Source organism: Stegostoma tigrinum, chromosome 15 (assembly GCF_030684315.1).
Source record: "Stegostoma tigrinum isolate sSteTig4 chromosome 15, sSteTig4.hap1, whole genome shotgun sequence".
NCBI lineage: Eukaryota > Metazoa > Chordata > Chondrichthyes > Orectolobiformes > Stegostomatidae > Stegostoma > Stegostoma tigrinum.
The window spans coordinates 71319811-71338599 of NC_081368.1; the positions used below are offsets into that span (position 1 = coordinate 71319811).

Here is an 18789-nt window from a genome sequence, read left to right on the forward strand (position 1 = left end):
TACACGACCTGCACTTTAATCAAATCGTCTTTAAAAGCTTCCCACATGCCAGACATAGATTTTCTCTCAAATAACAGCTTCTAATCCATATTCCCCAGTTGTTGTCTCATTTGGATGTAATTGGCCCTTGCTCAATTAAACAACCTCACCTAAGGGGCACTTTTGTCCTTGTCCATGACTACTCAAAACGTTATGGAGTTACAGTCACTAAGCTCAAAATGCTCTCCTACTAAAACATCAATCACTTGTCCTGGCTCATTCCTTCTTACCAAGGCTAGTATTGCCTCCAGGGGCAATGATGTGGAAATGCCAGTGTTGGACTAGAGTGGACAAAATCAGAAGCCACAAGACACCAGGTTATGGTTCAACAACTTTATTGAAATTCACAAGTTTTTGGAGCCCTGCTCCTTCATTGGGTGAAGTGATTTTTCTTGGCGAAGGAGCAGTGCTTCAAAAGCTTGTGATTTTAAATAAAACCTGTTGGATTATAACCTGATGTTGTGTGGTTTCTGATAATATTCTGGGGACATGGCTTTGAAACCCACTGTTGCAGATATTGAAATTTTAAATTTTATGGAAGATCTGGAATTAATGCTAGCCTAATTGATGACTGTTGTAAAATTCCATCTAGTTCATTAACGACCTTTAGAGAAGGAAATCTACCATCTTTACCTGATATGGCCTATATGTGACTCCAGACTCATAGCAATGTGACTGACTCTTAATGGCCCTTAAAACCCCTAGACAGCCATTCAGTTTAAGAGTAGTGGCAGATAGGCAATAAATGTGGTAGGGTGAATGTTAGGCATTCTAACATGTCTTTGTTCAGCAACACTCCCAGGACCTTACCATTAAGTGTATAAGACCTGCCCTGATCTGCCTTTCCAAAATGCAGCACCTCACATTTATCCAAATTAAACTCCACCTGCCAGTCCTCAGCCCATTGGCCATCTGATGAAGGCCACATTGTACTCTGAGGTAAGCTTTTTCATTGACCACTACACTTTCAATTTTGGTGTCAGTTGCACACTTACCAGCCATACCTCCTATGTTCACATTCAAATCATTTCATGAATGCCAAAAAGCAGTAGATCCATCACTAATCCTTGTGACATACCGCTGGTCACAGACATCCAGTCTGAAAAGCAACCCTTCACCATCACCCTCTATCTCCTACTTCCAAGCCAGTTTGGTCTCCAAATGGCTAGTTCTCCCTGTATTCCATGCGATCTAAACTTGCTAACCAGTGTATCAAGAGGAGCCTTGTTGAACACATTACTGAAGGCCATGTAGATCATGTCTACCACTCTGCCTTTATCAATTGCCTTTGTTACTTTTTCCCAAAAATTCAAGTTAGTGAGACACAATTTCCCATGCATAAAGCCATATACTGAATCAGTCATTGCTCTTCCAAATACACGTAAATCCTGTCCCTCAACAAACTTGCTACCACCGAAGTCAGGTTCACTAGTCTATTGTTCTCTGGTTTTTCCTTACCACCTTTCCTAAATAGTGGCATCTATCTTCCAGCACCTCATCTGCGGCTATCAATGATACAAATATCTCAGAAAGGAGCCCAGTGATCACTTCCCTGACATCCCACAGAGGTCTAGGGTATACCTCATCAAGATCTGGAGATTTATCCACTTTTATGCATTGTAAGATGTTGGGCACCTCCTCTTCTGTAATACTGACACAGATACAAAACACCTATTTATTATCACCGCCATCTCCTGCAATTTCACGCTTAGGCAGCCTTGCTTATCTTAAAGTGGCCCTATTCTCTTCCTAGTTATACTATTGTACTTAATGTATTTGTAAAATCCCTTTGGATTCTCCTCAACCCTATTTGCCAAAGCTATTGCATGTCTGCTATTTGCTTTCCTGATTTCCCTCTTAAGTATACCCCTACTGCCTTTATACTCCTCTAGGGACTCACTCAATCTCTGCTGTCTATACCTGACATATGCTTTCTTCTTATTGTTGACCAATACTTCAACTTCTCTAGTCATCCAGCATTCCCTACAACTACCAGCCTTGCCCTTCACCCTAACAGAAAGATGCTGTCTCTGGACTCTCGTTATCTCATTTTTGAAGGCTTCCCATTTTCCATCCGTCCCTTTATCTGCAAACAAATCAACTTTTGAAAGTTCTTCCCTAATACCATCAAAATTGGCCTTCCTCCAGCTTAGAACTTTAACTTTTAGATCCATTTCCATCACTATTTTAAAACTAAATAAATTATGGTCACTGGCCCCAAAGTCCTCCCCCACTGACACCTCACTCACTTGCCCTGCCTTATTTCCCAAAAGGAGATCAAATTTTGCACCTTCTGTAGAAGGTACATCCACATACTGAATAAGAAAATCTTATTGTATATACTTAATAAATTCCTCTTCATCCAACCACTTAACACTATTGCCGAGCCAGAAAGTTAAAATCCCCTACCATAACCCTATTATTTTTACAGATAACTGAGATCTCCTTACAAATTTGTTTCTCATTTGCCACTGACTATTAAGGTATCAAGAGTTGAATCCCAATTAGGTGATCATCCTTTTCTCATTTCTCAGTTCCGCCCAAATAACTTCCCTGGACCTGTTCCCAGGAATATACTCCCTAAGTACAGCCATTATGCGATCCTTAATCAAAAACGCCACTCCCCATCCTCTCTTGCAACACTTTCTAGACTTCCTATTGCATCTGGAACATTAAGCTGCCAGTCCTGTCCATCCCTGAGCCACGTTTCCATAATTGCTATGGTATCCCAGTCCCATGTTCCCAGCCATGCCCTGAGTTCATCTGCTTTATCTGTTAGGCCTCTTGCATCAAAATAAATGCAATTTAAATTTATCAGACCTACATCATTCTCTGCTTTGTTCCTGCCTGCCCTGGTTGCTGCAGTTGGCAAAAGGACAAGTCAAACAGTCTCAGACTGGCTTCTTTCTTCAGTATCTCTCCAAGTCCTACCACCTCCACTGTCACTAGTTTGTGGCCCTGGGAGTAATCCAGATATAATTATCCTCGAGGACCTCCTCTTTAAATTCTTGCCTAACTTCTTATATTCTCTCATGAAAATCTTATCCTTTCCTCTTCCTGTGTCATTAGTTCCAATGTGTACAATGACCTCCTGCTGATCCCTCTCCCCTTTTGAGAGTATTCTGTATCCTCTCTAAGGTATTCTTGATTGTGGCACCAGGGATGTCTTGCTGTCGGCCACAGAACTGTCTGCCTGTGCCTCTGACTAGGCAGTCTGCTATCACAATCCATCGCTTGGAACCTGATGTACCCTTCATTACATTAGAGCCAGTCTCAGCATCAGAAACCTGGCTGTCAGTGCTACATTTCCCTGAGAGTCTATCACCCCCCACCATTTTCCAAAACGCATACTTGTTTGAGATGGGGATGGCCACAGGAGATTCCTGCATGATCTTAGGGACAGTACGATAGCATTTCTGCTGATCATAAAATTAAGAACAGATACTAGTAAGATTAAACACTAAAGCAGTAATTTTCACTTTGTACATGAGTCGAAAATATGTGGTATAAACTCAGACAACTGTTAATTATCTCTGTTCTATCACCCAGAGATCAAATTATTCGCCAATTACTCAATTCAATGGTTGCCAACTTCATGTCATTGAGTAAATACCAACCTTGTAACATGGGTACAGCTTTCCAGACTGCAACAGGTCTAAGACTGGCAAACTGCCCAACAGAAGATTCCAGAAAAGACATTGGTATGCCAATGAGTGCCAGCATCAGAGTGTAGGGAATAAGGAACACACCTGGAAAAGAGAGGAAAGAAAAGCTGACAAAGGATGTATTAGAGTGGACTCAACAGTTTTGCTTATAGTCTTGGAATGGATATTAAATAAAGAAACATATAACTCCGTTTTACATTGACAGAGAATCAGAATGCAAGGTTATTCAGCATCTAAATACAAAGCAAAAGCAAAAGTTAGTGTGCCATTCCAACACAGTCAAGCAATTTACAAGGAATTCATGAAAGTGTATGAATTAGGAGCAAGATCATGCCATTCAGCCTATTATTTATTTCAGACTTTATGCCAGATTTCCAGCATCTGCTTTTAATAGGCCATTCTGCCCCTTGGGCCTCCTCTGCCAATCAGCTAGTTTAGTTTGGGAACATGGTCAGCATGGATCAGTTGGATTGACGAGCCTGTTTCCATGCTGTATGGCTCTATGGCTCTACAAAAGATTATGGCTGAATATCTGAATTTTGACTTCCATATTCTCGCCTACCCTCGATAACCTTTGCTTCTTTAACAAGAATTCAATCCATTATAAGTCATTGCTGGGTTGAAAATACAATCTATAAACCTGGCACAGACATCTTATGTTGATAATGCTCCAGGGAATGGAGGGACAAATGATTCCTTGAAAATTCTTTTAAGAGCTGCCTGCACCTTTTACGAGGTTCAGAATAGAACAGTAGCAATCTAAGTCTAAATTTTTGTCCTTATTGCATTCCTGCCTTACAAGACGTTTTGTTATTATCCTTTTATGGTGATGAGTTAATACTCGACTAAGCAAATAGAGAACCATATCAGTACCAGTGCCATGTAACACATGGTGAAACAGAGATTCTGAAAAGAGAAGCCAGCATCTAGACCCTGTGCTGATTCTAAAGCTCCATACCTACTGGAAAATTAATTGTTACTTTGGGATGATCTTAGACTCTTGTAACATCTCCTTGGTGAAACAGTTTCCAGCTTTCCCCAAGAATATCGACACAATTGAAATAGGTTTTTATAAAGGATATCCAAAGTGAATAAATTATAGCTTTTGGTGTGCTCCTAAGATACTGCTTGGCCTGCTGCATTCATCCAGCTCCACACTTTGTTATCTTGGATTCTCCAGCATCTGCAGTTCCCACTATCTCTGAATAAATTATTACTTGACATTGACACTCCAGTGTGAGTCAATGACTGTCTCACTAACATCCTCCTACTGAAAAGGGCACCGGCACCCAAGACTGGTTTAGCCAACAAATCTCTCCAGTCTCAACAACATCATTCTATCTTCTTCCCCTCAAAACTGGGTAATAACTGACACCTGGTCATATCTTCCACATCACAACACAAAATATGTTGTTAAATATATAACAGCTTCAAGCTGATACTCTAGTCATTGTTCCCTCTTCCAGCAATATCCAAATTCATATTATTTACCCTGTTAAGTTGATTGAATTTAAATTGCTTATAAATCCACTAATTTATTTCTGTTTTTTTCTCCCTTGTATTGTGGATTTGTGTACTGTACCTCCTCCATTTTTGAAAGCCAGATAAGGGAATCTCCAGGCATTACCCAGACCCACAGCACAGCCAATCATCGAGAGCAAGTAGTCAGTCTTTAAGGACCAGTTACCTCGCTCCATGTTCTCATCGCCTTCACTCACAGGATCATTGCTGACAGCCTCAGGAACAGAAAGGATAGTTAGACATTCTAAGAAGAGAACTCAAGGAAGAAAAGCACAGTTTCCCCCATTAACAACTGGTAGTTAGTCAATGAACTTAATTTCACAGAGACACTCTGCAATTTACAAAAATCAAAATTTTCAAATCATTGGCAACTCTCAAGACTTTGATATCAATACACTGGTAAATTTTCATAAAATGCTTACCCTGTCCTCTGGGTAGTGTGTTTGATGGTCATTCTGTGCAACCCCTGATAAAGATAATTCTATCGTCCATTTGTGGGCAAAGATAAACAATCCTTGCTTGGTGGTTGAAATTTGGAACATGTCTGAACTTTGTCCAGCTCCATCACACTAGTTAAGAATTAATGAGTTCTGTTACACGCCGTGACCTCTCTGTAGTCAGAAGTTAGCCTTTCAAACTACAGATCTGTTCACTGAAGGTTTCAGAGATACAGACTGAACCTTCCTATTACTGGTTACTTGAATTAGTTTCACAGATGTCAGGAGCAAAGGACATCAACCTACCTGCAGAGGTTTCTGAACACAGATTTTAAATGTGTGAATGTCCCTATATTAATTAGGTGCACAAACAATTCCAAACTCCAAATGTGTTTGCTTAAAAATGGAAGGTTCAGTTTCAGTTGGAATAAAAAAAAGCTTTCATAGAAATTCAGACAATGTGTAGTATTCAGCAGTGACCATTGCCTAATTCAGCCAATACAAAGACATGAAAATAAAGCTCATAAAATGAGTATCTGACTGATGAACAACAGGCAAAAGTGTAAAAAAAATCTTGCTCTAATATTGCTAACAATATCTGAAGGTGAGGCCCACAGTTTAAATTATGCAAAATGTTTGCAGTAAGTTGCTCTGTGCTGCCTCTGTCACTGCAACTATGAACAGAGTGCATTCTACTTCCTGCCCTGTTATTTCTAAGCCCTCCCCTTTCCTTTTGGCAAATTCTTTAGTTGCAGTTTCATTTTTTGTGAAAGCTCCTGCAGCTGCCAAATGTGGATTAAAACATCACAATCCCTAGGTGTTTGCACTTCAAAAGCACCCTGAATCAGAAGAGAAAGAGCAGTGAAGGAACAGTACAATGTAAGTACCTTCCATTCCTCCCAGGTCACTGGTGAAACCAGTTACAGGTGTAGAATGTCTGTGTACTGTTCAGTTCCTTGCCAATAATTTGCAACGCTGAAGAGCAGAGTTCAGAGAAAGTGGTGAACGGGCTCTGGGATCAGACACAGAGTGAGTGAAAGTTATAAAATTACATTTTCATTCCTTTCTCTTCATCTCCCTTCATTATCTCCAAGTTCATCTAGCTCCTGAGACACAAACCCTGCTGCCTCGGCCCTATTCTGTTTGCCTGAATTCTGTTTGTGTCTCCCATAATGGCTGTTATCATTAACCGTTCCATCTTCTCGGATGAGACCTACTGTTTCTGCCAACATCTCTGCTTTCCTTAAAAACTACCCTTGACTCCATCCTTGCAAACTAATGCCCAATTTTCAGCCTTCCTATCATCTCTTAAGTCCTTGACCATGTCGCCACCTCCCAGACCCATGCCCATATTTCCTGGGACTCCATTTTTGAATCCCAAAATTTTGATTTCCATCCCTGCTGTTTGATGGAAATAGCTCTTATCAATGACTGTACGATTATGACATAAATATAAACTTGGAAAATTTCCCAGGCATATTATGTGCACAAAAAGCAGGTCAAATCAAACCTGGCCAATTAAAGCCCCATTGCACTATTCCCAAATGCAAGAACCATGCCTTCTTATTTTGTGATTTAAAAATCTGTGGACAGAAATGACAAAAGCTATTTTAAAACCAATGTTTTAAACGATGGCTGCAGCTTTAAAAATAAGGTGCATGATATCCACTCTAAGTATCATGTAAATGACTATTTGAACAAGGAGTATTTACAGAATTATAGACAATTTGGAGCTGACAGGGTGCATGGAAGCAATTTTTGCTAGCAACAGGAAGTTGATTGATCAATGAGTTAATGGCCAGTTATTGATGACAGACACCCTTTTTCCCACCAACAGCTGCATGATTGGTAAATTGAACAGCTTGGGCTGAGGACAAGTTATAGAGAGAAAGGTAAGTATTAGTTCTTCTCCAAATCAGGAGCAATCTCTTTGTTCTCTGCAGTTGACACGTGGTGTAAACCTGAGAAAAACCAATTTCTCTTACCTGCAAGAATTGTTGTGAGCTGTGGCCTTTAATTGATAAGTCAGAAGTCTTTTATAACTGAGACACTAACCTTGTGATTCTCACGAACTGGAGAAAACATCCAGAAAAAGATGACTGAGACACTGTGCTAACCAACAGAAGAGTCACAGGGGTCAAGTAAACATTAGAACCTGAGAGCAATGATTCTCTTTGCTGTTGTTTCCCTCCATTGATAACTATTTCACCTTTTCTGTACATCTGTGTTTATGTGTGTGTGGAGGGGTAGGGAAGTTGATAAGTGAATTTCAGTTTTAATTAGTTGCATTATTTGCTAATAGTTTATAACTGTCCACCTGTAGCTTGAGTCTAATTGATTGTAATAATAGTGATTCTTGTTCAGAACGGAGATTTGATGAGGGCTTCATGTCAATCTGGGTCTGAAAGATGGGTAAATTGGGAACTTTTGCATAGATTTTAAAGTTGTTAACTTTCATGATGATTGTGGGAATATCAGGGCTTGATTTCCAGAACGTTACTCTGGGTAAGTTATGACACAATCATCAAAGTGATGGAAAGTATTGTTCACAATACTAATAGACCTGCCAGAACACCCAAGTCTGTTGTTGAATTTTCTTTAAAAGCAACACTTGACATTTCCTGTTCATAGCCTTTACACTCCGAAAAAGGAGAAAGTTAGACCAAATTTTCCCAGGTGTTACCTAGCAGCCCACTCAAAGGATAAATCAACCTGTAGCCTTGTGTGTGGTGGGTGAATCTTTCAAATATGGTTCTCTCAGCATCACACGTTGCTGAGTGAGTTTATTATGTGGTGAATCAGATACTGGGACAACCCAGTCTCACTGCAGTGAGGAACCTTAGAACATAGAACATTACAGTGCAGCACAGGCCCTTTGGCCCTCGATGGTTTCACAGGTCAGTGCAACAATCTGAAGCCCATCTAACTTACACTAATAAATCTACAATAACCACTATTGAGCATTATTTGACATCCTCACTTAGGTGTCTGAAAAAAGAACCAAGTCCAATAAGATTGAGAGAACAGGCACCCTTTCTCATCAACAGGTTAAAAATTGTGGGTCGACTGACATGGACTGCAGCAGTTCAAGAAGGTAACTCATCACCACCTTCTCAAGGGCAACTAGGGATGGGTGACAAATGCTGGTACGCGTTCCAAGAAAATAATTTTTTTAAAAATGTCTTGGGATCTATTGTGTTACCTAAGGAGGCAGGGATTTGTATGAATCCAAAACAGAACTTATTTCTGTTTCTGTTTCTATTTAAACCTACAGTATCAATAGTTCTTTGTTTTATTTTGAGGCAGGGATAGTCTCCTGATGAAGGAAGGCACTGATACAATTCAGTCCACACAGTTAGTAGTGCCATTGAAGAACATAACCATTGGCTGTTGTTATAACCACTCCTCGAGTAATGTTTCCTGCTTGCTACGGTTCCAGATGGGTTAGCACAAAACAGGTGAGGACGGATAAACTAGCTCCCCTTGGCTATTTGCCTGCCTTCCTTGGTTGATTGCAGCAAATTTAATTTTTAAAATGATCCCTTTGTTTCAGGATAGCTTATAGTTAAAGGTATCCATTTATAATTTTAAAAGAAGTCAACATAATCATAGTTCCTTGAATTAATAAAAAGAGCAAGTTACTAGTTACTAAGCAGATGAAGAAATAATAACTCAACAGGAATACACAGTGATTAAAAATAAGAGGCCAAAAACATTTAAAAGTTGAAAATAAGATGTACAGATCAGCCTCTGAACTGTTACTGAAAATTAGCTGAACATTGTGACTACTGCAATGGAGATTACCTTCAGCATCAGTGTTGGAGGCTGAACTGTCAATTTTGAGACTCTTGGCTTTGGAGGTTGATTGAGGTTATTCCTATTTAGTTTTGACTGTAGCTGACTCAGAGTCAGAAAAGTCTTATCCATTCTTTTACCTGCAGTGCTGTGGTATTTAAATGGCTGTTCTCAGAGCCATGTCCTCCATAGCAGACTAGTCCACCTGCTCGGATGTAAGGGTACAAAAAATACAGCCAAGCATTGTCACTTTTTTTTAGCTGTAACAGACTTTTTTTTAGGAGCACATTTTTGAGTTAAGAGTTAACAATATCCTTGGTATTTTGGTTCTGATTATAAGATTGAAGAGGAGTCCTGTGAGTCCAGACTTGAACTGATGCTGAGGCCTTGACTCACAATGAGAGACTGGAGACATTTAGAAGGTATCTGAAATCTGCAATCTCTGGTTACTGATGGCTTCTGCAGATTTAATTTTTCTCTATTATTTCCGTCATAGTTTTGAATATCTCTGTTAAATCTCCCCTTCACAATCTCTTCTCCAGAGAGAATTTATTTTTCTTCAGACCAACCAGGAATGGATAACAAATGCTGGCCTTGCCAGCAATACTTACATACCATGTAGGGTTGTGAATATGTTAGCTGTGTTTTTTTCATTTCGGACCGTATGAACTGGCAATTGATTCTGTCCAGTTTTGGGTTGGGGGTGCTGTCAGTATAGTATCTCCTCCTAAAATCAATTTGATGACATTGACTCCTTTTTAAAATTATTAATGGATACCTGTAACAATAAGCTAACCACAAAGGAAGGGATCCTTTTAAAAAATAACCTTGCAGTGTTCAACTGAGGAAGGCAAGAGACGAACCAAGGGGAGCTAGTTTTTTTGAAATGGCAGGCCACTGGATGTTCACTGTAATTTTTGTCCATGGCATGTAGGTGTTTTGTAAAGTGGTCACCCAGCCTGTGTTTTATCTCCCCAATGTAGGGACGACCCAACTGTGAGCAGCAAACACAGTTGGCTGGTTTGAGTGAAGTGCAGGTAAATTGCTGCTTCACCTGAAAGGTGTGCCTGGGGCCTTGAAGAGTGAGGAAGGAGTAAGTAAACAGGCAGGTGTTACACATTCTGCAGTTGCTTGGGAAAGTGCTGTTGGTTACCGGGGTGCGTGGTGGGGTGAGATGGGGGGTGGTAATGGATGGTGCCAGTTGTAGTGGGTGTGGAGATATTGAGAAAGAAGAGCAGTAGACCAGGCTGCTATCGCACTCAACCCATTGTCAACTATTAATAGTCCCCATTAGCAGCAATTATTCTCTGTGGCTGACTTTACCCACTGCTTTGTCTGCCCAATCATTTTACTCTATCTCTGGGTTCCATTTTCATTTATCATTGATTCCTGCCTCCAACGTCCATCTCATCTTTAAGTTGTATACTAAACTTATCCTAGCTACATCATTTCCGAAGAAGGGTCACTGGACCCAAAATGTTAAGTCTGCTTTTTCTCCACAGATTGTCTCAGACCTACTGAGGTTTTCCAGCCAATTCATTAGACCTCAGCTGGAGTACAGTGTACAATTGTAAGCACCACACTAGAGGAAGGATGTGAATACATTGGAGAGAATGTGAGAGTGATTTACTAGAATGGTTCCAGGAATGCAAAAATTCAGTTAGGAGGAGATTCTTTCTGAAATAACTGCACAGAGGCTGGTATCCCATCACCAAGTCACCCTTTATTTACTTGTGCACAGTATACTGGCTATGGCTAGCCAACTTGGAGTCAGTTCACTGAACTGGTGGAGATTCCAAATCTCCTGGTTACATTGGTCAGCCAAGGCTTTCTTGACTTGGCCCAGGTTAACAACGCCAATAAAGAATATCATAGTCCACAAGAGCAATCTGGTTCCAATCATTACACTTTCAAAATCATGAGTGAGCTAGAGTAATTTAGGAGAGCTGCTTCCACTCTTTAAAAGTAATAAAGAACGATAGGGCATAGACATAAAGGGATATGCAAACTAAACAAGAGTGAAATGAGGGAAAAATGGTTTCACTCAGTGAGTAGTTAGGGTATGGAATGTACTGCTTGCAAATGGGGTGAAGGCAGGTTAAATTGAGACATTGAAGTGGGTATTAGGTGGAAATAGTGTACAGACACGTGAGGAAAAGGCAGGAGGTTGGCACAAGGTAATAAAACTGGTGTAGGCACAACAAGCCAAATAACTTCCCATTTGCAGGAACAGTTTCTGTGAATTCAAAACTCCTTGTCCCCCATATCCAGGTGGATGACAGTGCAGAAGTTCTTAGATTACAGGAGGATTTTAATGGATTGGGTAGATGGGAAGATGCACTTTGGGAGACAAGAGAGTACTCAATGAATGGCAGACACTTGGAAGCTCAAAGGAACAAGGCAATCTTGGGTGTGTCCACAATCGTTGAAGGTAGCAGGATAGGTTAATGGTGTAGTTAAGAAAGCATTCAGGTCACTGGCCTTTATCAATCACATGTTCTGAAAGGATTGAGATAACCAGGTTTAAAGTAATGTAAGATGGGATATGTTTAATGGAAGCAGGTTGCTTCTAAAGATTGTGAACTTAAATACCCAGAACTGTAAAGAAAAGATGAAGTGTTCGAGATTTCAATCAGTGATCAAGAGAAGTATCTTTACATTGGGATTTGTGAAACTGTGAGTTTAACTTCCAGGATTAGTGACTGGAGCACAAAGTTTACTAGTCACAAAATTCAATAGTTTATAATACTGGCAAAGCTCAATAGATTATAAGAGCAAAGAGGTTATGTCGAAGTTGTACCGAACTTTGGTTAGGCCACTGCTGCAATAGTGTATGCAGTTCTGGTCACTGCTCCACTGGAAGGATGTGATTGTACTGGAGGGGGTAGAGAGGAGATTCACCAGGATGTTGCCTGGAATGGAGCACTTTAGCTGTAAATTCAGATTGTGGTCTTCAGAGCAGAGAAGGTTGAGAGGGGACCTGATAGAGGTATATCAGATTATGAAGTGCACGGACAACGTGAGTAGAAAATAGATTTAGTCAAAGTGTCAAAAACAAGGGAAACAATTTTAAGATGAAAAGAAGGAAGTTCAGATGGGATTCAAGGAAAGCTTTTTTTTAACCCAGAGGGTGATGAGAGTTTGGACTGCAGTGTCGGGGGGGGGGGGGGGGGGTAGTTGAGGCAGATAACATCACAACCTTTAAGAAGTACTTAAATGAAATCTTGAAGTTTCAAAATATTAAAGATTATGGGCCTAGTGTTGGATGGTATGACTCATGTGGATTTAGTGTAGCTTTAAACAAAGGCCCATCTGTACTGCATGACTCTACAATTTGACATCAGTATTCGCATCCTTGATTCGCCCAAGAACAACTTCCAATGACATGATAGTAATTTCAGCCTGTGCCATTATCTAGTACTGTGTTGGATTTTCCCATGATTAATCTTTATCAAATATTTCTAATGGAGAGACTTACTTTTTAGACAGCACTATTTAACGTGGGGACAAGACTAAACAGTTAAAAATGGGACAAATTATAACCCGTAAAATTTTGAAACTTCTCAGTAGTCCTGAACTGAGGAATAAATAACATTTGTGCATTGATGTTCTTTGCAGAGATCAAATGGCCCAGTCCACTCTCTCCAAGTTCTTCACTCCTCATGAATACATTGTACTCAGTACATCAGTACAATACAGGGGATTTAGAAACTGTGATTCTTCATGAAGAGGAAGTCTGACAATTTAAACCACATGCCGTTGAATATTGCAGTGAAGGGGGATATGGGTTCAGGGAAGTCCACCTTCATTAATGCAATGAGAGGACTTCAGAGTGATGACCAAGGAGCTGCTCCAACTGGGAATGAAGAAACCAGGATTGAGCCAACCGAGTATCCTTATCAAGATCTGCCTCATGTCCAACTCTGGGATCTTTCAGGAACAAATTCCCTTGGTTTGGAACTAAATCATTACTTAACAAAGGTGAATTTTGAAAACTATGACTTTTTCATTATTATTTGAGTCTCAACTCAGAGAGAATGATGCAGAAATTGCCAAAAAGATTCAAGAACAAGGCAAAGAGTTTTACTACGTCTGGGCCAAAATAGATAATGATGCCTGGTCACTGAAGAGACAAGGTGCTGACCTTAACGAAGGCTGGGGCAGAATCCGCAGAGACTGTGTCAGTAACTTCCAAAGTGTAGGGGTTACACCACCAGCTATTTTTCTGATCTCTAGTTTTGATCAAGAGGAATATGACCTTCCTGAATTAAAGAACACATTTGCCAGGGATCACCCACGTAGTAAATCAAACATCTTTTCACTGTCAATCCCAAAGGCTATGACAGAAATTACAGAATAAAAACAAAGGACGTTACCGAAGAGAGGCTGGATATGACTATTTTCAATGGATCAGTAGGTGCATTACCATTACCATTAAAAGTGCCAGTGTCAGTTCAAATGCCAGGTTCATTGCCAGTTCAAACATTAATGCCACTGTTGTCTTTTTCACTACTGTTGGGCTGACAGCTGTTGGGTGGATATACCTTCGGAAACAGCTGGGTATCAGTGATATGTTTCTTCAGCGTTTGGCCAGCAAAATCTCCAAGCCAAGTTCCATTTTGAAAGCTGAAATGAATTACCAATTGCCAAGTAAAATGCCACCAGCTGCTACCAGCACCCTCTTAGGAATCACCCTCATCACATACATGATAACTAGGACCAGATATAGCTTTAGTCCAATGACCCTGTCTATTCTCGGAGCAGTGTCATCCTTTGCTTTTACGTACAAGTTCTTGAAGAATTCTCTGAGTCAGCATTTGGAAACAGTACAACAGTTAGTGAAGAGTGCATTGATTACAGAGTGACATGACCCTGTGGATATTACACCAATCAACTTAATGACGTTCAATATAGAATGTGACAGATTAATCTGATCAGGTCCCATGTCAAAATCGTTCTCTATTCCAAGCATAAGACATATTCCTGGCCTTTATTCATGTTACCACACTTCATTAAAATAAGAATAAATGAAGATATATTCTACCAATGTTCATTTGTGTATAGGATGGGCTAAAGAGCTAAACTTGTTGATAATATTGACAGCTGCATGACTTGAATGAGTCCTGTGAACATTCTTATATGTGCCAAAGATGGCACAATCGATGAGTTTTCTTGTAGTTATTTTCCATGTGTCTGGCTATTTGTCGCGCTGTCTAAGAGAAAGAGTTCTGTTCCAAGTCTCTGGACTTCAGCTTGAACGGAGATCACAAACAGTACCAAAACCAAGCTCAGCCTCTGTCAGTTGAGGGGTCCCTGATGGGCAGCAGAACGTGAGGATTATTGTTTTTCTTTCTTTATCTCTTTTTCATTCTTTTTATTGCCTTAACAAATGTTCCTTTCTTTTTTGGTCTTTTACTATTACTCAATAAATGTGCATATTTAAGTAAATTGCTGTTGACAAGGTTCCTCCTAAGCACATTTAACAGAATCCGAAGAAAATCGCTTGGTGATCCAAAACATTTTTGGTGACGAAGATGGGGTTCAGGAAAGTGTTTGAGAGAATGAAAAAGTAACCTGACGCTCTAGAGACCTTCTGTATTCCAGGGTGAAGTGCAGCGGACTCTGGATTCAGGTCTGTAGCTAACATGTTAGCACAATTAGGACCCCTAAAATGATGGGGGACAGTTATAACTGGAAAACAAGAGAACTGGACGCCAGGTTTCTGCACTGTGCAAGTGCACTGAACCTTGTAGGCATGTTAACACTTTGTGGTCTGGTTTGAATGTACCTTTGTTTGTTGGTTACTAAATGTCATCTTATACAATTTGTCCTTTTTTTTTCCTTGAAGTTTGAGGTCTGGGATACTTTGAAGTTTGAATTTGCGTTTTGGGAATGTATGATGGTTTGAAAGTGTGTCCTGTGCCTCTATCAGTGTGGGTATGTATGGTTAATGTAATGTTCTTTTAAGAAACCATCAGTGATTATGTAAAGGGAAAAAAAAATCTGTGAAACGTAATTTAAAAATTTGGTTCGTAAAGCTTGGTAAAAAAATTTACCTTTTGGAATTGGCTCCCTGTTGTGTTTGGCTTTGAGTAACTTTATCATTCCAGAAATTATCACATTTGGAATTTCATTTTCTGGCCAGAGTGTACTTCCAGATACTGTTTTAACATGAGTGAATTTTAATTCCCAATGATAAGGTTGACTCATTGTTAATATCCAAGAGAGATGGACATTGGAATGTTGAAAATGCAACTCCCTGTGCACATGGGGTTTATGAAAGGCAAATTTAACAAAAGGGTGGGCTTTTCCTTCCTTCGAGGAGGAAGAGAGATGGATGAAGTAATTACGTGCAGGAGTTTATGGCCCATTCGTTTTTTTTGAATTTGTAGTGGACTAATACTAATTAACCCATTCTGCTTGATGTAGAATGGATGGAACTTGTTTGTTTTTTTTTAGAAATTGGAGACACTGAAGGCTGAACCCATCTGCAGAATTTTAACGTCGCAACACAGTGATGGATGAGGCACCCTCAACCCAGCAAGCCATTCATCAATAAAACATTTCAGTGTTGGGGAAGTACTGTGGAAGTATAAGTGGTAGTGAGTGTCAGGAATCTTGAAACCACTGAGCCTGGGTACACTTAAGCATACCATGACAAAATCTATATTGAGATTCATATGTCTTGTTACTCAAAAAAAAATGAATGGAATAGTTATCTGAAAATTTAAAAGAATTCTGGGAAATGATAAAGTGCATGCACACAGTCTCAATGGCTTCAATGCATGAAAATGGTTAGTGAAGTTAAGAGATTAAATAGAGTATTGAATTTGGAAAAAAACGATATTGAGATAAATCAAATATCTAGAATAAGTCATCAAATAACTTTTAAAAAAGGGTCATCTTAGAGAAAGAACAAACAGAAATGTTTGACTTCTAGTTTAAAATATTAGAAGTTTATGTTCAAGGACTACAGATCTATGGAATTAGATATACTGGTAATGGTTAAGTTGCAAAATTGGATGAGATGAAGGAATTAACGGTGGAAACTGATAGCAGAAGAGGAAAAAAAATTAGAATAATGGGTTGAAGCAGCAGTTCAGGTTAAGATGTTACCGTAATTAAAAGGAAGTTTAGATGATAGCACAAAACTGATAGCTTTCTCTTGGTGATGTTTGTGTCCTTGGCTTTCCTTTTAAGAGAACTGATTTGGTAATCAAACCACTAGCCGAGGCATTTGGACCATACATGGAGAGATAAGTAAAACCTCCTAGATCAATTGATAAGATCAAATGGGAGTCAAGAATGCGTGACATGTTCTTGGGACACCGATGTAAGTGTGCAAAAGTGAATGTTACCTTGGAACTAACAAGCATGAGATGATAAAAAAACATGCACTGAAGCATGGGTCTCAGACATATACACCAAATTGACAAAAGGATTAGTGCTTTGAAGAGTACAAGGACATATCTTAAACAATAAGATACGGACACATAATCCACAAAGAAACTGACTTTAAAACAATGCGAGTAGTATTGGTGAAATGAATGTAAAAAGAATTAGAATCGAGAATAAAAATTGTGATTGGCTATTGTGTCAAAATGAAAGAATATGGATTCTGGGAGGAGTAATAGTGGATTGAGTGAAAGGGCCCATCAAATGAGATAGATATCTCATCTTCAGCATGTATGATGCATGATCTCCAGTGTTTAAATCAGTAGGTGAAATTGTGATCTAACAGGACAGTTAGTGTATGTGAAAGAAGGCAGAGCTAAGATTCAGGTGATGTCAGATTCTATGGTAAGGGAACCCTGGGGAAAATAAAAAGCGGGAAGCATTACTTGAAAGTAAAGCATGATGAGCATTAGAGCTGTACTGTTTGATCCATGTCCGTTGTCGTTCAAAGGGGGTACTTGCATGTGGAGGTAGTTACCATTCAATGATACAATCATTCATTAAACTAGCAAGGAAGGAAACATATTGAAAAAGTTTTTTCAAGATGGATACAGATGAAGAAAGCTGGAGAAATTTTGAGTCCATGTATGATGTTATTTTACTGTTATGGGGTGAAGTGATCTGTGGATAGGGAACTAGGCAATTAAGAAAAATCACAAATTAATGAAACTGAATTTGGAATATACTAAATTTTAGAGCACATTATAGAACTTAAAACATAGAACAATACAGCGTAGAACAGGTCCTTCAGCCCTTGATGTTGTGCCGATCTGTGAACTAATCTAAGCCCCTCCCCCTACACTATCCCATCATCATCCATATGCTTATCCAAGGACTGTTTAAATGCCCCTAATGTGGCTGAGTTAACGACATTGGCAGGCAGGGCGTTCCACGCCCTTACCACTCTCTGAGTAAAGAACCTGCCTCTGACATCTGTCTTAAACCTATCACCCCTCAATTTGTAGCTATGACCCCTTGTACAAGCTGAAAATTATGCAAACAGATTAACTGAAAAAGAATGTGGACAATATTCTGGCCATCTCAATCAGATGGCATGACTTGCTGGGTCCATCATGGCCTTGACTATAGGTGAGATATATATTTAAGGGTTGGTCCCTAAAGGCCACTGCAATTTGGTACACTCTATTCTATTGTTTGTACTGATGCTAGTTATTTTCATTGTAGTCTTAATCTTCTAGTGTAGGTTACATTCTCTTAATACACATTCTTGTGCGCTGTCACTGATTTGCACCTGCATCTGCAACTGTAACATGAGCTGTCAAATGTCATTGGGTGGATTGTATAGGATGGGCCGAAGGGCTAAACTTGTTGATGATATTCGGCAGCTGCATGACCTTGAATGAGTCCTGTGAACATTCCTGTATTTGTTGAGGACAGCACAATCAACATGTTTTTCTGTAATTGTTTTTCTGCGCCCGGCTGTTTGTTACGCTGCATAAGTTTTGTTCCAAGCTTCTGGGCTTGCCTTGGACCAAGATTGCTAATGGTGCAATCACAGCTTCCAGACCAGCCATCGAACGAGAGGCCCCCAATGGGCAGAAGGGCTTGAGGCTTATTGTTTCTTTTTTCCCCTCTTTAACTTTTTTTTATTTACTTAATATATGTTCCTTTTTTTGTCTTTTATTATTACTCAATAAATGGTCATATTGAAGCAAATTGCTATTGGCAAGTCTTCTCTTAATTACGTTTAACCAAATCTGAAAGTACTTGCTTGAATGTACTCCATGTTCCAAGACAGCTTTCATTTTGATTTAATTTACTGTTTCTTCAGCTCCTTTACTGAGCATTGCTTACTCTGAGCCATTGCACCAATGATGTGAATGAGGTCAATCGAGGCTCAAAATGTGAGAGTAACT

The 18789-nt window shown here is 39.6% G+C and overlaps 1 protein-coding gene and 1 pseudogene across 3 annotated transcripts in view; one reads left to right on the forward strand and one right to left on the reverse strand.

Annotated features, from left to right (window-relative positions):
* Positions 1-5784, reverse strand: part of LOC125458626 (sodium- and chloride-dependent neutral and basic amino acid transporter B(0+)-like) — a 53650-nt gene extending 47866 nt beyond the window's left edge. For all 3 annotated transcript variants that reach the window (XM_059651514.1, XM_059651515.1, XM_059651513.1), the window contains exons 1-3: positions 5648-5784; positions 5287-5440; positions 3657-3788 (exon numbers count right to left, since the gene is read on the reverse strand). In XM_059651514.1, coding sequence (XP_059507497.1) covers positions 3657-3788; positions 5287-5440; positions 5648-5767 — 406 coding nt within the window. In that variant the 5' untranslated portion in view covers positions 5768-5784. The remainder of the gene's footprint in view (positions 1-3656; positions 3789-5286; positions 5441-5647) is intronic.
* Positions 5785-6405: 621 nt separating this feature from the next.
* Positions 6406-18560, forward strand: LOC125458641 (T-cell-specific guanine nucleotide triphosphate-binding protein 2-like; annotated as a pseudogene).
* The last annotated feature ends 229 nt before the right edge of the window (positions 18561-18789 follow it).